Below are 21,131 nucleotides of genomic sequence, written 5' to 3'. Positions count from 1 at the left end.
GGTGTCCTACCCCCGGATATTACGGCGAGGACTGTTCCTTACCGTGTCCACAGAACTGTCAGGAGGGCCGCTGTAACATCGTGGATGGAACGTGTCTGGGCTGTATCCCTGGATACACCGGAACGGCGTGTGATAAAGGTTTAGAATACTAAAGAAATACAATTGCTTTTTCCATAGAGTTAAGACCTTTTGCTGTTTCTTGCTCATACATACAGCATACTTATTTACCGATGATATTTTAACTATATATACAACAGAGCAATGTCTTCTGAAATTTTACCTTGGAAATCATTATTGCTTACAAATAGAAGATCGTTTGTTGATGTAAATGCAATGTTTACAAGATTGCCGAGGGAGTACGATTTTTCTTTACGAAAATAAACCAAATATGTTTTATGTCTTAATTCTACAACATTTATAATAATGTAACAAAATGATGATAAAATTAAGTAAACATATATTATTTTCAATAAGATATGGAGATACATATATTATTTTGTTTCATCTTGTAGAATGTGCTGATAACAGATTCGGTTTTGAGTGTAATTCTACGTGTGGAAAATGTTTGAACGGTGAGCAGTGCAACCACGTGAACGGAAGTTGCCCAAACGGATGTGACGAAGGAGTGTTTGGTGATAAATGTGATAAAGGTAAGAATTATGCATAATGCACAGTAAATATAACGTTTCTTTTGGAAACCAACACTCACGAACCAAAAAGATAGGGAATGATATTTGAAATATTGATTGTTTAAATATAATCGCTATTTTTTATGTTTAGACGATCGCATCTTTTTGAAGATAAACGTCCAGATTTGTTCATCGCCTTTATTATTCTCTTATTCAAGGAATTTTCGCCTCTTTCGCCCTCGTAATCAGTGGGCGAATTGAAGACTCCGAGAATTCCAATGTCTCAAATTATCTCTCCTTAAATCTAAACTTTGTTTGGGCAAATTCAAGACGGGGCGAAACCATTTACAAGTGGTAAAGGGCGAAAATAACATGGGGCGTAAATAATCATGTATATTGTATACGATCCTGTTGTACTTAGTACACTTCTGTCTTTTCATTTTGCAGAGTGTCCTGTCGGATTGTTTGGGTACAATTGTCGTGAGAATTGTAGTATGAACTGTGGAGTTCCGGGGAAATGTGACAGGGTCACGGGAGAGTGTAGGGGAGGGTGTCAGCCAGGATGGAGAGACCTCCAATGTAAAATCAGTAAGGTTTTTTCTGTTCTGTTTTGCGAATTTGTGCATGAGATCAGTAATTTAGATAAGTCTCAAAATAGTTCTCATAAATGAAGACATTACACCAAGAGTTTACTAAATACATTGCTTGGCTTTTTTAAACAACCATGTGAGGAAGGGTATATCGACCAGGATTGACCTCAAATGTGATACAAGTAACCACTTTTTCTTGCATTTTGGAAACGATCGGGATGACGTTCCAAATCGTGTTTTCACAACCGTAAAACAAGCATGTGTTTCAATAAAAAGACAATGAGTTCAAATATTGGTTAGATTTATTTTCTTATTCAGGTGTGCAATAAATTTGTATCATTGAAATTTTATCATGATTAACTTATTGTGTAGAATTATGTATGGAATTTTCATTCAAAGCTAGGTGAGGTGCAATATTATAAATGAATGATTAAAAAAAGCAACATGCACATTAGACAGTATCTTTCTTTTTTAAAAACACAAAAAGGGGGAAACGACATTTAATGTATTGCACACGTCGCAACAATCATTTGATTATAATCTCTACAGAGTGTAAGGCGGGTGAATTTGGTCAAAACTGTACCGAGTCCTGTGGGAACTGTGTACAGAAGGAAGCCTGCCACCATGTCAACGGCTCCTGTCTTAATGGCTGTGATGCAGGATATGAAGGAACCAACTGTACACAAGGTAAATCAATTCAAACGGGTAATTTTATTCCAAAGAAAATGGCACTTTTTGCGTCACATGAGTCACTCGGTCACTGTAAGTTATGCTACAGTTTTGGTTTTTTTTTTTGGATGCAAAAAGTTTATTGAATCGAACAATCCTGGAATATTGTAAATGGTTTCATAAGCCCTGTAATTATAATGCACATGGATATACATTGCAAAAGCCACACTGCAGTTAATCAGGTGAGCGATAAGGCCTAAAGGCCTCTTCTATACATATATAATTTATAAAGGCGACTATGTATGCACAGTCACTAAGTTTTTTTTGTTTATGTATATTATTTCTGTTTTGCGAATTTGTGCATGAGATCAGTAATTTAGATAAGTCTCAACATAGTTCTCATAAATGAAGATAAAAGGCAAGATAATTTCCAGTGAAATCATAGTTTAATATTATCGAGTACTATATAGAGGGAAATATTCGCCCAGTTTAATTTTGGTCCCTTTTCGCCCTCGTTGTTTCTTGGCGAATTAAATTTCAATGTCTCAAATTACCTCTCTTAAATCACAACATTGTTTGGGCAAATTCAAGACGGGGCGAAACCGATTACAAGTGGAAAAGGGCGAAAATAACATGGGGCGTAAATAATCATGTGTACTGTATACGATCCTGTTGTACTTAGTACACTTCTGTCTTTTCATTTTGCAGAGTGTCCTGTCGGATTGTTTGGGTACAATTGTCGTGAGAATTGTAGTATGAACTGTGGAGTTCCGGGGAAATGTGACAGGGTCACGGGAAAGTGTAGTGGAGGGTGTCAGCCAGGATGGAGAGACCTCCAATGTAAAATCAGTAAGGTTTTTTTCTGTTCTGATTTGCGAATTTGTGCATGAGATCAGTAATTTAGATAAGTCTCAAAATAGTTCTCATAAATGAAGACATTACACCAAGAGTTTACTAAATACATTGCTTGGCTTTTTTAAACAACCATGTGAGGAAGGGTATATCGACCAGGATTGACCTCAAATGGGATACAAGTAACCACTTTTTCTTGCATTTTGGAAACGATCGGGATGACGTTCCAAATCGTGTTTTCACAACCGTAAAACAAGCATGTGTTTCAATAAAAAGACAATGAGTTCAAATATTGGATAGATTTATTTTCTTTTTTCAGGTGTGCAATAAATTTGTATCCTTGAAATTTTATCATGATTACATTATTGTGTAGAATAATGTATGGAATTTTCATTCAAAGCTAGGTGAGGTGCAATATTATAAATGAATGATTAAAAAAAGCAACATGCACATTAGACAGTATCTTTCTTTTTTAAAAACACAAAAAGGGGGAAACGACATTTAATGTATTGTACACTTCGCAACAATCATTTGATTATAATCTCTACAGAGTGTAAGGCGGGTGAATTTGGTCAAAACTGTACCGAGTCCTGTGGGAACTGTGTACAGAATGAAGCCTGCCACCATGTCAACGGCTCCTGTCTTAATGGCTGTGATGCAGGATATGAAGGAACCAACTGTACACGAGGTAAATCAATTCAAACGGGTAATTTTATTCCAAAGAAAATGGCACTTTTTGGGTCACATGAGTCACTCGGTCACTGTAAGTTATGCTACAGTTTTGGGGTTTTTTTTGGATGCAAAAAGTTTATTGAATCGAGCAATCCTGGAATATTGTAAATGGTTTCATAAGCCCTGCATGTAATTATAATGCACATGGATATACATTGCAAAAGCCACACTGCAGTTAATCAGGTGAGCGATAAGGCCTAAAGGCCTCTTCTGTACATATATAATTTATAAAGGCGACTATGTATGCACAGTCACTAGTAAGTTTTTTTTTGTTTATGTATTATTTCTGTTTTGTGAATTTGTGCATGAGATCAGTAATTTAGATAAGTCTCAAAATAGTTCTCATAGACGAAGATAAAAGGCAAGATAATTTCCAGTGAAATCATAGTTAAATATTATCGAGTACTATATACAGGGAAATATTCGCCCAGCTTAATTTTGGCCCCTTTTCGCCCTCGTTGTTTCTGGGCAAATTGAATTTCAATGTCTCAAATTATCTCTCTTTAATCATAACTTTGTTTGGGCAAATTCAAGACGGGGCGAAACCGTTTACAAGTGGAAAAGGGCGAAAATAACATGGGGCGTAAAAAATCATGTATACAGTATACGATCCTGTTGTACTTAGTACACTTCTGTCTTTTCATTTTGCAGAGTGTCCTGTCGGATTGTTTGGGTACAATTGTCGTGAGAATTGTAGTATGAACTGTAGAGTTCCGGGGAAATGTGACAGGGTCACGGGAGAGTGTAGTGGAGGGTGTCAGCCAGGATGGAGAGACCTCCAATGTAAAATCAGTAAGGGTTTTTTCTGTTCTGTTTTGCGAATTAGTGCATGAGATCAGTAATTTAGATAAAAAATAGTCTCAAAATAGTTCTCATAAATGAAGACATTACACCAAGAGTTTACATAATACATTGCTTGGCTTTTTTAAACAACCATGTGATGGAGGGTATATCGACCAGGATTGACCTCAAATGGGATACAAGTAACCACTTTTTCTTGCATTTTGGAAACGATCGGGATGACGTTCCAAATCGTGTTTTCACAACCGTAAAACAAGCATGTGTTTCAATAAAAAGACAATGAGTTCAAATATTGGATAGATTTATTTTCTTTTTTTAGGTGTGCAATAAATTTGTATCATTGAAATTTTATCATGATTAACTTATTGTGTAGAATTATGTATGGAATTTTCATTCAAAGCTACGTGAGGTGCAATATTATTAATGAATTATCAAAAAAAGCAACATGCACATTAGACAGTATCTTTCTTTTTTGCAAAAACAAAAAGGGGGAAAACGACATTTAATGTATTGCACACTTCGCAACAATCATTTGATTATAATCTCTACAGAGTGTAAGGTGGGTGAATTTGGTCAAAACTGTACCGAGTCTTGTGGGAACTGTGTACAGAATGAAGCCTGCCACCATGTCAACGGCTCCTGTCTTAATGGCTGTGATGCAGGATATGAAGGAACCAACTGTACACAAGGTAAATCAATTCAAACGGGTAATTTTATTCCAAAGAAAATGGCACTTTTTGGGTCACATGAGTCACTCGGTCACTGTAAGTTATGCTACAGTTTTGTTTTTGAATGCAAAAAGTTTATTGAATCGAACAATCCTGGAATATTGTAAATGGTTTCATAAGCCCTGTAATTATAATATGCACATGGATACTCATTGTAAAAGCCACACTGCAGTTAATCAGGTGAGCGATAAGGCCTAAAGGCCTCTTCTGTACATTTATAATTTTTAAATTGACTATGTATGCACGGTCACTAAGTTTTTTTTGTTTATGTATTATTTCTGTTTTGCAAATTTGTGCATGAAATCAGTAATTTAGGTAAGTCTCAAAATTGTTCTCATAAATGAAGACATTACACCAAGAGTTTACTAAATACATTGCTTGGCTTTTTTAAACAACCATGTGATGGAGGGTATATCGACCAGGATTGACCTCAAATGGGATACAAGTAACCACGTTTCCTTGCATTTTGGAAACGATCGGGATGACGTTCCAAATCGTGTTTTCACAACCGTAAAACAATCATGTGTTTCAATAAAAAGACAATGCGTTCAAATTTTGGGATTTATTTTCTTATTCAGGTGTGCAATAAATTTGTATCATTGAAATTTTATCATGATTAACTTATTGTGTAGAATTATGTATGGAATTTTCATTCAAAGCTAGGTGAGGTGCAATATTATAAATGAATGATTAAAATCAAAGTACTGAAGTACTGAAAGCTGGGCTCTTTTGGCGTGTCTTTAATTATGCATATTGTGTAGTAAAGACTGAAAATCTCTCTCTCTCTCTCTCTCTCTCTCTCTCTCTCTCTCTCTCTCTCTCTCTCTCTCTCTCTCTCATGCTTTTAATGTCGGCAAGGCGTCAGAGAGCGATCAAATTTTGTAAGCGGCTATAAACAAAAATATGTCTGTCTAGCAGAAAAAAGTTTATCAACAGTTGCTGCCTTGAATTTTGCAGCAAGCGTTATATATTCAATCCTCATTTCTTCAACGCGCGGAAATTCATGCGCATTGTATGTGTCCAAAATGCATAGTCTTGTTTTCGAAACACGTTACTAATAGAAAAATAAAAAAGATAGACAATTCTCCCGAAATTAAAAAAAAGAAACAAAATGCCAACACTTTTGACAAAACGTGGCTCTTTGTGTAACTATTTCGTACAGCGGAAGCTTTTACTTTGACGCTGTTTGGTTTTTTGTTTACTTTTGAAGTTGTGCTATTTATAGTAGCATTGGCGATTTGCCTGCCTATAGCCAGAACTCTGCTTTCAGCAGAGCCCGGCTAAAAAGTAACATGAACGTTAGACAGTATCTTTCTTTTTTAAAAACACAAAAAGGGGGAAACGACATTTAATGTATTGTACACTTCGCAACAATCATTTGATTATAATCTCTACAGAGTGTAAGGCGGGTGAATTTGGTCAAAACTGTACCGAGTCCTGTGGGAACTGTGTACAGAATGAAGCCTGCCACCATGTCAACGGCTCCTGTCTTAATGGATGTGATGCAGGATATGAAGGAACCAACTGTACACAAGGTAAATCAATTCAAACGGGTAATTTTATTCCAAAGAAAATGGCACTTTTTGGGTCACATGAGTCACTCGGTCACTGTAACTGTAAGTTATGCTACAGTTTTGTTTTTGTTTTTTGGATGCAAAAAGTTTATTGAATCGAACAATCCTGGAATATTGTAAATGGTTTCATAAGCCCTGTAATTATAGTGCACATGGATATACATTGCAAAAGCCACACTGCAGTTAAAGGTCATATGAAACGACATCCTGACCATATTGAGTTATACACGGGAATGAGTTCATAAGTGCCTATTTAATAAGACTGACATTGTTTTTTGGATATTTTATGCAAAATGTGAGCGCCACAGTCGATCAAAATTACTTAATCGGGAAAAGGAACATTGACTTACGCGGCTTACCTCCCTTGCTTATGACGTCAGTAAGACCCAATCGCCTTATAAAGCTATGTTGTGAATACAAATATCCATGTCATTTTGCAGCATTTTAAAAGAAAAAAAATACTATTTTATATAAAACTTGTATAATTATACAATAATCAACCACGTCAGTATTTTTTCTCTCAAGAAATGAAATCGTGTGCGTTTTTATTTACATGTAATAGCGTGTACATAATTATATTCAGTTTCGAGATTGCAAGGAGAATAAATGATTTTCTTCATAGACCCACATGCAAGTATAATATGATTTTAATATAAGCATATTTATATGTTTTATTTTGATCTTTTTAATGAAATTGACAAATTCAAAAATAAATCTGATCGTTCATGCAATTCATTAAGATTTTTTTTCTAAACAACTTGTAGGCCTCATTGTGCCTCATTCGTTTAACGATTATATTGTTTGTTTCACTTTCAAATTCACAAATATGTTACCATTTAATTATTTTTAGTCTAAGAGAAATTTCTTCAAATGTTTTGTTTTTGAAACGTGTACTTGAATGTGCGGTGTTTTGATTTTAAAACGTGTATGTGCGGTGTTTACTCACAAATCCCTTTTATCTCACTTTCTTCGGCAATGTTTTCTTTCGTTTTTTTTATCATTATTGATGCTTGTCCTTAATAAAATCTGTTGATTATCTTCACATTCGTTCATAACTATTTTTATCAAACAACCGATTTATTTTACCGATACATTTCTAAATCCTTAAATGCCATATTTCCGCGATCTAATTTAATAAAACGTTAATACACGTGTACACAAAGTATTTTCTAAAAATATTGCTATATATCAATAAGTCAGAAATTTATATTATTTCGAAATAAAATTTAAGAATAATTTTGCGGCATTTTATAGCAGTTCTTAAATACAAACTATGTACACAATGCCTCAAACATTTTCATTGGCCTGCCTTATATACTTTTTTATGTGACAATGTAGCTCAATCATTATACGTACCGAAGAAGAAAATGATGTTTCTATTTCAAAAGGATAAGGATAGTTCATTAATCAGCTGTAAATGTTGGAGCATTTCTTTCGTTAAATTTCCACTCCAGTACGGGATCTTCATCATAATTTTACTTTTGTGAGAAGCTGATATTAGATTTATTCATTAACGACCAATCAAAACTAAGTCACCTGTAAGCTACTACGAAATCAAATGATCTCATTTGAAAAGAAAGACACGTTCATATATGCAAAAATTACTAAAATATAATCGATAAACTACTGTAAAATTACACTAGTTTTAATGCATTGTTTACATCGGTGGGTCTTTGTGACGTCATAACTCCACAAAATGAAGAACGATAAGCGGGCAAGAATTTTTTCAGGTGCTCAGTTTTCACGGTTATTTCTCAGTAATGCAAAGGCAAAAAAATCTTACATCATGTAGTTTAACATTTGTTTATACCAAGCTTTATATTCATGAAAGAAAATCATAGTGTTAAAAATCGTTTCATATGACCTTTAATCAAGTGACCGATAAAGCCTTAAGGCCTCTTCTGTACATATATAATTTATAAAGGCGACTATGTATGCAAGGTCACTAAGTTTTTTTTGTTTATGTATTATTTCGAAGGGTGATACGTTTTGATGTATGTTAATAAAGGAACAAATTGTACACAAAGTAAATCAAATCAGATTATAACAATTTGAAATGATTTTCAACACACTGATTGTAAAAAGAGCTCTAGTAATCAATCTACTGTTTTACACGACTTCTTAAACGCCCTGCTAAAAGGTAAATTATACAAACCGGATTTAAACAATCATATTTTAATTATATCTTTTATACGTGCCGGGTATTTAAGGTTGTAAATGGGGATCATATGGTTACAACTGTAACGAAACATGCCAGGCAGTTTGTGCTAATAATAGAACCTGTGACGTCATAGCCGGAACATGTGAACAGGTAAATTAGAAGATATGTACATGTATAATTTATATGATTTTTTTTCGACATGAATGGATGCTTTATTTTCATTATGTTATGTTATGTATGTTCTCTCTCTGAACCTCTGCATTTCTACGAGCATAAATAATTTCATTTAGATCAATTGAGAAACAATGTGATATCAAATTCCAATTTTCAACATGATACCTTGGGTAAAATAAGACACGCTTTAAGTAGTAATTGTAATTCTACAGATTCTAAACCTGACGTTATATGCTTAATCAGTGACATGAATTAGAAGTCATATTCTTATTTTTTTTCTTTTCCACGGTTACGCTTTTGGAATCAAAACCGTACTGTGCTATTTAATCAATATGATTGAGGAGATTTTTCTGACTGAATGATTTTATTCATTATAATTGTCTTATTCATTTGTGTCGTTTCAATAATTATACAGCTTGATTCATCACTCTTTATTACACAGATTGACACGCCGCCAAACGATCCAGATGACAACACTGCCGTTATTGCTGGTGTGGTAGCGGCAGTAGTCCTAGCCATCCTGGTTGTTGTCTTTATCATTGTGTTTAAGAGGTAACATATATGTAGCTCGTTATTACTGTAACATTGTACGTGTTTTAGCCTATTTTGCAGTTGTATATTAGCAAACTGTTTGATGTTAAATTATTGGCAGAACAATATTGTGTTACATACTTCGTTATATAATTACTGTTATTTTTAAGAACGAGAACAACAAAACCAAAGGATGAAATGCAACGGTCAGAGAAACGTATTCAGGAGAGGGAAGAGAATGCACATTGTAAGTAATAAATGCTTAGAATAATGTCCTTTACAAAAAATGAGATTATTGGGAATCAAACGTTGTTGTTTTTGATTCTCAGTAATCCAAACTTTTGTAAAGGACAATAAAATTATTAAGATGAAAGTCATAAAGTCATTAAGATCTCCGTTATGATATCGTAATGACGTTTAGATTGCAACATAACTATACTTTAAAATATTTAGAAGTTTTAGCGTCTGATCATTGTGAAGTCACGATGTGAAACTTAACTATTCTAATTGAATAACAAACGTTCCTATGTATGCTTCTTGAATTTTGATGCAATATCTTCATTTTGTTATAATGAATCAGTTTGGACTGTTAAGATGAACTGTATACACAAACTCACCTTACTTATCATTAATTGAATGTATGAAAAGCGGCGTGCATGTGGTGCCTTTGAGATTGCAAAATATGAAACTTCTTTTCTCTTTGGAAGTGTAACTCTCTAATTATTTAGTCAAGTTCATATTCAGGCATCAGCATAGGTACGTTCTGATTTGTCGATATTCTATATAAGCGTATCACACTTAATTTTTTTGGCTATCTACTTTATGTATCTATATTTGAGTTCCTAAGCTTCCTTGTTTTGTTTTTTTTTTTCGACGAAGAAAAAACCTGTTGTATATATTGCAGAGAATTAATAAGATTGGATAAAACAATGTAACATGGCTTGTACACAGGTGCTGGAGGACAGGACCCCCTTCCCCCGATTTGGACCCCCGGGCTAGTTGATGCTTTTTTGATAGCAGTTCCTTTACAGCAATCATTTATTTTCCGTTAATTTGTAGACATTTAAAATGGAACATGTTGTGTACATGACTTAAAAGTAATTTCTATCAAAAAAGTCAACTACCCCGGGGGGTTAAGTTGGGGGTTAAGGGGGGCTGGGTTTTGTCCTCAAGCACCTTTGGGCTTATACAAAAAAAACGATGTCAACTATTGACCTTTTCTTTAACCAACTACAAGTAGGCCCGGAATTCACCTCAGTATTTTGTTTGTTTCAGTGCGCAACGGAAGTGAGAATACTGGATTAACAAACATCTATGAAAATATGGAAACCGATGACAAACCTGTTTTGAAGTCAGATAACAGTAAGACCATATGTGATATCCCGATCAGTGATATCGAAAGTGCAATAAATGAAAGGAGAGAAGATGAAGATAACGGATTCAAAGGAGAATACGCTGTAAGCGATCTTTCTGCCAATTGGTCCGTCTCATAAATAAGTTGAAATTGTTTTGTTTTGTTTTTCCTATTTTCTGTTTTTATTTCTTAGATGTTGCCATATGGAGAACAACATCCCTGCGAAGATGGAAAACGCCAGGAAAATCTAGGTAAAAACAGATTCAAAACTACGTTCCCTTGTAGGGGATAAAAGAAGTACAAACATTTTCTTGTCCAAAAGTTCTTTGCAGTAATAATTTCTAAAATAATTTAAAAAGAAGCTGCTATAACAGTTTAACGCTTTGCCTTCTGGTCAATGTGGAGTTTTTTTTAATGCTGGCAGAATCTTGTTCTGAAGTTTCATTTATCTATCAGATACATGTATTGGATTTTCTTTAACTATAAAATCAATTGACAGAAACAAAAAATAAACTGATAGTTTTTCAATGGTCATCAAATTAACCATCAGACTTACCTTACATTTTAAAATATGATATTTTGTGTCTCAAACTATCATTAAGTAAAAAAAAAAAAAGAATTTTAGCATTAAAATTTGAACATCTTAATATTTTTTTTAATTTTCGTCTAAAGAAGGTAAATACAATCTAACAATGGCTTCGGCCATACAAGAATGTAGCCTAATGATTAATTCTTACCGAGATTTGTCGAGTCCTCCATGCACTTACCCACTGAAGTGGTCTTTTATTACAGATGATCACTCCAGGGTTATTCTGACAGAACTAGATAAACCATCTGGTGACTACATCAATGCAAACTACATTAGTGTGAGTATCACTCAGTAAACTTTATCATACTTGTATAATCAAGCATTGCAAATCTTTGCTACAATTTACAGAAGAACTTACGACAAAGTCGTAAATAATTCAGTCTCGTAAAATGATCTTTAAAAACAAAATTGACATAAAACCATTTGTTTACAAGTATTTTAATTCCATTATTATATTTTCCAGCAATAAGTAAATCATTGATTAGTTTGTGATTTATTAGCATTCATTTATTTGGTCTTACCTCATCAAATATTTTTTGAAGGGATTGGAAGAAGAAAGAGCGTATATTGCATCACAAGGTAAACTTTTTTACTACAAAAATTTTTTTAATTTGAATTTAAAATTTACAGAAGAATTCTTGTAAGTATCACAGGGCGAAAAACAATCTTTAAGCAAGTCCTTAAAGGTGGCGTAAAGGTGGCTTTAAGGATAAACAATCTTTAAGCCACCTTTAAGTCACCTTTAAGCTGAGCTTATGGGTCCTTAATGTCCAAACTTCTTTAAGTCACCTTTAAGCCATCTTTAAGCCACCTTTAAGCATCTTTAAGTGGCATTTACGCTCCCTTTAAGTTGTCTGTAAACCATCTTTAAGTTCCCTTTAAGTCAAGTTTGATCAAGCTGAACAATAAAAACATATATGAAAAGCAAAAGCTCTTTTATAGGGATCGGAGGGGGTCATCCGAGTGATAATATAATTTCCAAGGAAGGGGGGAGGGTGTTCCAGGCGGTTTTAATTGTCGCTCCATTAAACACAGATCGCTATCATCAACACCGCTCCGATGGACACAGATTGCCGTTATAAAATTCTTTATAATTTTTGGGGGGGTTCAAAATTATTGTAGGGGTGAGCGCAGTCTCTGTATCTTAATCTGTGCATAAAACTAATTAAAGTATGCTTGTTTCCTATTATAAATTAATCGGTGAAAAAATCTCTCTCTCTCTCTCTCTCTCTCTCTCTCTCTCTCTCTCTCTCTCTCTCTCTCTCAGTTCATCCGGTTATTAAACAAAATAAAGATAATGAGCCAAAAATGCATGACTTAATTTGATAATCGGTTTAAGGTTTGTATTTTGTTTTCAATTTTCATTATTTCTAGGTCTAACTCTAGATCTGCTAGATACATGTTAAAGATGAAAAGACTCTCAACTGCCTTTGTTATAATCGGGCAGGATATTACTGCTTTGTTTGTCTAGACATAGTTTTGTTCGTGTGTGTATATATTAATTAAAGTCTATTGTTTGTCCAACTTAAGAAAACCCATGGAACTAACACAGAATATACAAGATATACACAACAGTTGTGTTGTGTGCCCAGGTGCATGTTTGTGTATTATATATCTAATTAAAGTCTATTGTTTGTCTAACTTAAGAAAACCCCTGGAACTAACACAGAATATATAAGATATGCACAACAAGTGTGTCGTGTGCCCAGGTGCACGTCAGGGTTTCTAAAGGCGTTGAATCTTAGTATGTATGAGTATGCGATAAGTCTAGTGAATAAAAGTTACTTTACATTTGTAATTCATTTTCAAAGTATTATATCCTAGCTCTGGGTTTCAAAAATGTTATATCTACAAATTAACGATACATGTATGTAAGAGTAAAATCTTGAGGCTATTAAATTAATGTACCGGTGATCATAAATAGGGGTTGATTATTTAAATAATTATATGTATAAGGGTAAATATGTCACATACCCGGCCTGGCACATCATACAATTGTATGTACAAGTATATGTATACATCATTTACAATTGCCACATGCAGTAAATACGTCACCGGTAATTGGTAATATTGTTTGTTATAGAATTGATAGTTTAAAAATCATGTATACAATTACATGCAAAAATATTTAAACATATTGGAACAGCGCCACGATCATGAAAACCGGGAAATTGCGGGAAATTGAACAAATACCCTAATATTATCAATGCATTTAATAAAAGAAATGATTTCATTTTCTTTCTTACATTTTTATACCTATAAATTAGATGAACGTATATCTACTCGGTTTAAATTTATTAACTAAGAAAGCCTACTAGTGAGCCTAACGGTTTCCATTTAGGTATAATATATTTTTGTTCACTGAAGACCAAGTTCCGTATTTCATTCTAAATACGTGCATGCATGTAATTTATAAATTAGATATAATTGATTGTTACAAACTGAATGGTTTGTCAATGGTTTGTCAAATAAATCTTTTTAAGTGAACACATTCAATACATTGATTCAATATCCACTGATATATAGGATATAAAAACCCTCACAAATATGTAAGTTGCCGTGGCGCAGATGTTGTGCAGCGATGCTAGTAAACTAAGGGTCCCGGGTTCAATTCTCACCGTGCATTTGGGTTTTTTTTGTGTTTTTTTTTCATTTTATTAGCTCACCTGAGCTGAAAGCTCAAGTGAGCTATTCTGATCACATTTTGTCCGTCGTCCGTCTGCCCGTCTGTCTGTCTGTCAGTCTGTAAACTTTTTACATTTTGAACTTCTTCTCTAAAACCGCTTATTCAATTTCAACCAAATTTGGCACAAAGCATCCTTATGGGAGGGCGAATATAAATTGCAGAAATAAAAGTCCGATCTGTATTCAAAGCGGAGAAAACCTTGAAACTGTAGAAAAAGGGGGGGGTGGGTACATTTTTAAAAATCTTCTTCTCAAAAACTACTGAGTCCAATTCAACGTAGTTTAGCATAAATTATCCTTATGGGAAGAAAAATATAAATTGCAAAAATTGAGTGATAATTCTGTTTCAAATCTGAGTTATTACGAAAATAATAATAAAGGAAAGGCGTGTTTCAATCAGTTTAATAGCTTCGGGATCGGTATCCGATAAAATGGGTAGGCAAAACTTGGCCTGGGCAAAACAAAAGATTGGCAGTTATTAATCTGTCAATCTTATTAAAATTTCAGGATATTTGATGGACCTGTATATTTGTATTCGATGTAAATATTGCTGCAAAATAATGCATATTTGGAATTGACGATTGCCGATCTGCCCCGGCTTTTATTTTGCCACGGCCCGGGTTAGCATACCCATTTTACCAAGACTCGTATTCGATACTTCTAAAACGAGGTTCTTTGTTTAAAGCAGCCATGGCATTACACGAAAAAGGGTCGATATGACTATGATGAATTTGCTTGTTGTGCAACAGTTCGTGTATGAAGGGAAATTTTTGAAACATGCAAAATATATTGGTGCCGATTTTGTGAAGTAAATTGAGGCTAAATATTTCAAAGCGTTGACAGTTTTCACACATGACGTTGGTGTTAGCTTGTTCTGATTTTCGTTTCGTTTTCATTATTTATGCTTTGTAACCTGGGAACTATCGTCTGTATTTCGTGATTTTTACGTATCAAATCAAACAGAGACTTCGGTAAATCAAACAATTAACTGTTTACCTGCGCAAATGAAGCAAAATCTGATGTATCAAAAAAGTACTGAAATACAATTCATTTTATCGGTAATTCGACATTATCTTTTGCGTAATGGTAGATTACTGCAATAGGTTTTGTTAAGATGCTCGGCATTTTCTCGAGTTAATTCAGTTTAAATAGAGTTTGATACCGCTGACGGAAATATGTAGGTATATATACATGTATATATATGTATGATTCATTTCGAAAAAATAAATTGTGTTCTTTATTTGTTATAGTGCATGTTTCTTGTGTTTAATTATTTACAATTTCTATTTACTAACCACATTTGAGTGTTAAGCTTCGAATTATAAGCAAGATACAGAGATTTGCTCACAATTCTAGTATGTTTGTACACAGATCTGTTCTTCCAAAAACCAACTTTAACAACTTATTGTATTGTAAACTAAACCTTTTTTCGTCATTATAACTCCTACTGTACATGTGATCCTTGACTGTGTTTGTGTGCATTTGTATAAACTGATTTTATGTTTTCTCATGCTGCACAACCCCACCGCAGCTCGGTTTTTGCTGTCTGATAAATGAACTCAACACTTGTGCATGATGAAATATGTCATTTATTAAAAATGACGAAAGTAAAGAAAAATATAAACAACATAGTAGGGGATCAGACCCAAAGCTGTTCACACAAAATGTTAAATAAATTATCAATATGCTGATCCCCTTAAAATACAGAAAAACAATATTTTGTTCAAAATTATATACAATATATACAAAACCAGCAAAAAGATGGCACCTCAAAAATAAAATATGCCATATGCAAAAGAACAATATTTTGTACATGTATGCAACTTTCGAATATTGGAGTGGTGAAACGGGGATGGTGGTGGGTGTATCAAAACATTACTCGTGCTATCACTATCAGAGATGAAGACAGAATGACCCTAATCTCACCGGTCAGATACTGACCGCATCAAACCACGTTACCGTATCGCTTAATTTGATTGGCTATTAAATTAAATTTGGGGAGAATTTCACCATTGGATTTTTATCAATTACATGATAGGTCACTGGGAGGTTTTTAGACTAAGAATTTGGGCTAAAAATAGACATGGACAGTGACCACTGCAGGGAAATTACATAATATGGCCAACGACCACTACAAGGCCTGGGAAAGAAATGCAACTTATCTAATCAAACATAAACATGAAAAATACAATAAATAAGCAAATAAAATTATAGCATTCAACACATAAATACAATTATTAACATAATTGTTGTTTTATGTTTTCTCATGCTGCACAACCCCACCGCAGCTCGGTTTTTGCTGTCTGATAAATGAACTCAACACTTGTGCATGATGAAATATGTCATTTATTAAAAATGACGAAAGTAAAGAAAAATATAAACAACATAGTAGGGGATCAGACCCAAAGCTGTTCACACAAAATGTTAAATAACTTATCAATATGCTGATCCCCTTAAAATACAGAAAAACAATATTTTGTTCAAAATTATATACAATATATACAAAACCAGCAAAAAGATGGCACCTCAAAAATAAAATATGCCACCAAATGTGAATTGCATAATGACAATTGGCAATTCCATTGTGCCATCCAAGGTGAGTTGTGCACTTGTTGATGCTGATGTGAACACATACACAAATCACAGTTTATAGTCAAATGTACCAACAGTTAAACACTGACTTGGCATAGTGTTACCAGCAGTTACACACTGACCTGGCAATAAGTGCATATAATTCATTATACTATAACCCGTACAAACGTAACATGAATGGCAATTCCAAGGTGAAACCCGCAGGCACTCTAATAAACTAACTTAAAAGTTAGCATCTTGTGAAGGAAGAAGCTTGTGACATCCTTTAAGGAGTTTTCGAACAATAAATGTTTGTGTTGGATCAGGCGCATTTACAATTTTGTGTATATAACTCAGAGCAGATACATGTGAGGCAATGCTGCTGGAACTGTATTGTTTTTCAAACAGGAAACCAATAAAATTACAAATATCAATGGTAGACAAAGGTAACGACACTGGATTATTTCGAAATGTGAGAAAAAGTTCCCATGAACGTCTGTATGATAAACGTGCAGAGGGAGACAAAGCTGCTACTAAGATTGTTTGGGTGGTTGAGGACAAATCTGCAATAGATGCTCGGGAATGGCAGTTGGTTGTTGGTCTAGATATGGTGCTGCCTCCCTGGCTCTCTGAAATTGCAAACGTGACAGGGAGTCAGCTACCACATTATATTTTCCAGGAATATGCTTTGCCTTAAAGAATATGTTTTTTGATAAACACACCAATACTAAACGCCGAAGTAGATGCATGAGGCACTTTTCCTTACTGGACTGTTTATTGATTACTTCTACCACTGCCATATTATCTGACATAAATAAGATTTTTCTATTTGCCATCTCTGAACCCCAAATTTCCAAAGCCAAAACAATTGGAAACAATTCTTTTACGGCAATTTGCAAAGGTAGAAGAGTTTGTGTCCACGCATCAGCAAACCATTTTGAACCAAAAACAGCAGCAAATCCTAACAAACCAGAAGCATCTGTAAATAGTCGCGTGACATCTGAAGATTCCCATTCCTCTGGAAGAAGAACTGATTTTCCATTGAAATTTTGAAGAAAATGTAGCCACATGGCTAAATCAGCTCTTACCTCATTATTAAATTTTATTCGATAATAAGGTTTTTTCACACCTATAGTCAAGTCAATGAGACGACGTAAAAATGCCCTACCAGGAACTACTACCAAACAAGCAAAATTTAAGACTCCAATTAATGATTGAAGCTCCTGCAAAGTAACTTTTTTACGCCTACTAAACTGAAATACAAGAGTCCTACATTTTTCTAATTTGTCTGGTGGCAGCCGACTCATCATATCAATAGAATCAACCTCAATACCATAAATGGTGATGCATGTTACTGGCCAGAAAGTTTTCTTATCATAAATTGGAAAATTAATCCTTTCACATAAATCCAAGAAATTCATCAAATCATTTTTACATTTTTCAGACTGAGGAGGCCCAATAAAAAAGAAATCATCCAACATATGAGACATACCCCCTGCTTCTAGCTTGTTTAACATAACCCATTGAAGAGCTGTACTTAACTTCTCAAATATTTGACAGGAGCTACTTGCCGCCATTGGCAAACAGCGTTCATAGTAGAATTGACCTTTCCAAGTAAAACCCAAAAAATGATAATCCTTTGGAATCACGGGGATTATTCTGAAGGCATCCTTTATATCTGTTTTTGCCATAAGAGAACCCATCCCATATTGATGAACCAAACTGAGTACCGTATCAATTGAATCATAATGAACCTGAGAGTATTCCCTAGGTATATTAGAATTAACTGAGTCCTGAGCAGGAAAGGATAAATCATGAATGATTCGAAACTTGTTTTTCTCAGATTTTGGTACAACCCCCAGAGGAGAAGTTTTAAAAAGAGGTAAAGGGGGTCTTGTGAATGGGCCAGCTATCCTCTGCTTACTTAAACCCGTATGAATGTAATCTTCAATAACTTCTGGGTGCTCATATGTAGACTTATGATTATGAGGAGGATGAATGGAAGGGGACTTAACACAGCCTAATCTAAAACCAAATGTAAAGCCATTCACTAACAATTTCAATTCATCTGCCTCATAACCTAATAGTTCATTGTGAAGTCTTAACGGGTTTACTGGAGTTGGAAGAACCAGCGCCATTCCTGTTTGAAGTGAAAGATTTGGATGACATGTTTCTACACTTAAATCGGGGGTGGGGTCCACTACAGGCTTGGCAAGTATGGGCGAATCGACAAGGTAGGGAGTGACATTTTTGCCCATTGTTATAATTGTAGCACTGCTTTTCCCGAAAGGGCTGCCGTTTACCATTATAAGCTTGAAATTGGGTAGGAGACTTTAAACCCATAGAGGCTACCTTAAGTCGCAACTCTGTTACTACTCTCTCCCACGGCAAGAGGGATGTCTCTCTTATTTTCCTAAATGACTCATCATACATTCTCCAGGGTTGGTCCCCATGAAGCTTGTGAATCTCCCTAATTGTAAACATGTATTTTAACAGATTGCATGCCTCATGGGGAAATTTCTGTAAGTAAATTGTACTGAATACCAGAAAAGCATCTGTCCATTGATGGATTGTAATAGGTGTTTTATGTGAAGCCGCTTGTTATAGCTCAATTTACCCGCTTGTACCACAATTGAAAGGGGTTCATCTCCTGAGGTCGGCAATAAATTTTTTAAGTCAACAAATTCATTGTTCCAAATTTTAAGTTTCAGTTTTGAGGAAACTGATGCCCCTAGAGGCACACAATCTGATAAGTGAATTTGAGGGCTACTAGAGCATGCAAAACTACTACCAGTACTCCGAGATAAATTGCCTGCGGGCTCACCTGTGAACACATTATCCAGTAATGTTCCAAGTGCAGAGGCAGGAATTGTGGCAGCCGCAGAGGCAGGAATTGTGGCAGCGGCCGGTATAGCTTCCCCAACTACTGGTGCAGTATCCTCAACAGAATTCACCATCGGAGGTTGCCCAACACTTTCACTGATGTTTTGTTTCTCACTATCAGCTTTTTGTTGGTTTACAATTTCTTTTGCCAGAAGTTCATAATCAATATTTGGTAGCACATTGACAGTGTCATTCTCCGACTGTTTTCGGGTTCTTTTTGGCCCTTTTTTCCCCTTATTTACTGCAGTTGGTGGTGTTGTTGGTGGTAATCCTCCAGTTGCCACATCATCTCTCCTGGCTCTCTTTTTGGGTGGCATAATGGCTAAATATATAATAAGAATAATAGGTATGAATCCTATCCTTTCACATATATGATTAGCCTAACCCATAAAAAAAAATTTTCATAATCAACTTTTGCATTAACAGATGATTTCAACCATGTACTTGGTATTTTGACCTGATCAGTTAAGCGCATACCAACAAGATTTTGATCTACATGTACATGTTAACATAAAAATCATAATAATAGGAACATGTCCCACTGACCATATGGGTAACACAGACCCAATGTTCCTACATCATTATTAGTAATTCATAATTGTAAGGAACATGTCCCACTGACCATATGGGTAACACAGACCCAATGTTCCCACATCATTATTAGTAATTCATAATTGTAAGGAACATGTCCCACTGACCATATGGGTAACACAGACCCAATGTTCCTACGTCATTATTAGTACATGAAGATTCAAACATTATGTAACTAAATAGTCCCAACATGACTTTAATTACATAACATTATTAACATTAAATTCATAATTGTAAGGAACATGTCCCACTGACCATATGGGTAACACAGACCCAATGTTCCTTCATCATTAACAGTACATGTAGATCCAAACATTCATGTAACTAAAAAATCTCAACATGGTAACATTAAATTCATAATTGTAAGGAACATGTCCCACTGACCATATGGGTTACACAGACCCAATATTCCTTCATCATTCTTTAGTATGCAAACTCAACAAACATAAAATTTATCAGTTCCAGCCAAAACGCTTAATTAAAATGAAAGGTAGAATTTGAACTGATGCTCATCAACACGAAAAATCACGCATTTAAATTTCAGGGACTTAATACATAAAGTGCCCCTACACTGTCTTAATTCAAACAAATAAAATGTAAATATATATAAATATGAATATATACATTCACATATTATTGAATATCATTATTCTAGAGTGATAGCACATAAGATCTAAAATCATACTGGCCTCAAAACTTTTGAGTGCAGGATCACCGCATTCCTAATGCTGCGGCGAAACTTCCTCATGGGCTGGTCCTCGGCAGGGGTACACAGTAGATGGACACCATCCGGGCCTAAATAATGAAAATCCTTCCAAAAACCCCGATGTCCCCAGAAATAAATTCCACAAAGTGGCACAGCAAAACGTTTCAAATGTTCATTAGTCTGAACCACAAAGACGTTAAAATTTTGGCATGATGCAAACTGCATTCGGCGAATTAACTGGCCTATTATCACTACCTTTACTCCAACCCCATCTCTTAAATACTGTCCCACAGATATAATATCCCTAGCTA

At 34.7% G+C, this 21,131-nt stretch overlaps 1 protein-coding gene and 1 pseudogene across 1 annotated transcript; one reads left to right on the top strand and one right to left on the bottom strand.

Annotated features, from left to right (window-relative positions):
- Positions 1-21,131, top strand: part of LOC128192180 (receptor-type tyrosine-protein phosphatase T-like) — a 44,169-nt pseudogene that overhangs the window by 5,822 nt on the left and 17,216 nt on the right.
- Positions 15,574-20,790, bottom strand: LOC128192178 (uncharacterized). The gene is made up of 2 exons (XM_052864669.1): positions 19,465-20,790; positions 15,574-17,269 (listed from the first exon to the last, which is right to left on the bottom strand). Exons 1-2 carry the CDS (start codon positions 19,838-19,840, stop codon positions 16,884-16,886), a joined length of 762 nt encoding a protein of 253 aa, XP_052720629.1. The 5' UTR covers positions 19,841-20,790; the 3' UTR covers positions 15,574-16,883.

This window comes from Crassostrea angulata, chromosome 7, assembly GCF_025612915.1.
Source record: "Crassostrea angulata isolate pt1a10 chromosome 7, ASM2561291v2, whole genome shotgun sequence".
NCBI classification, from domain to species: domain Eukaryota; kingdom Metazoa; phylum Mollusca; class Bivalvia; order Ostreida; family Ostreidae; genus Magallana; species Magallana angulata.
The sequence above is the reverse complement of the archived record's forward strand: the minus strand, read 5'-3'. Positions and strand labels throughout refer to the sequence as shown.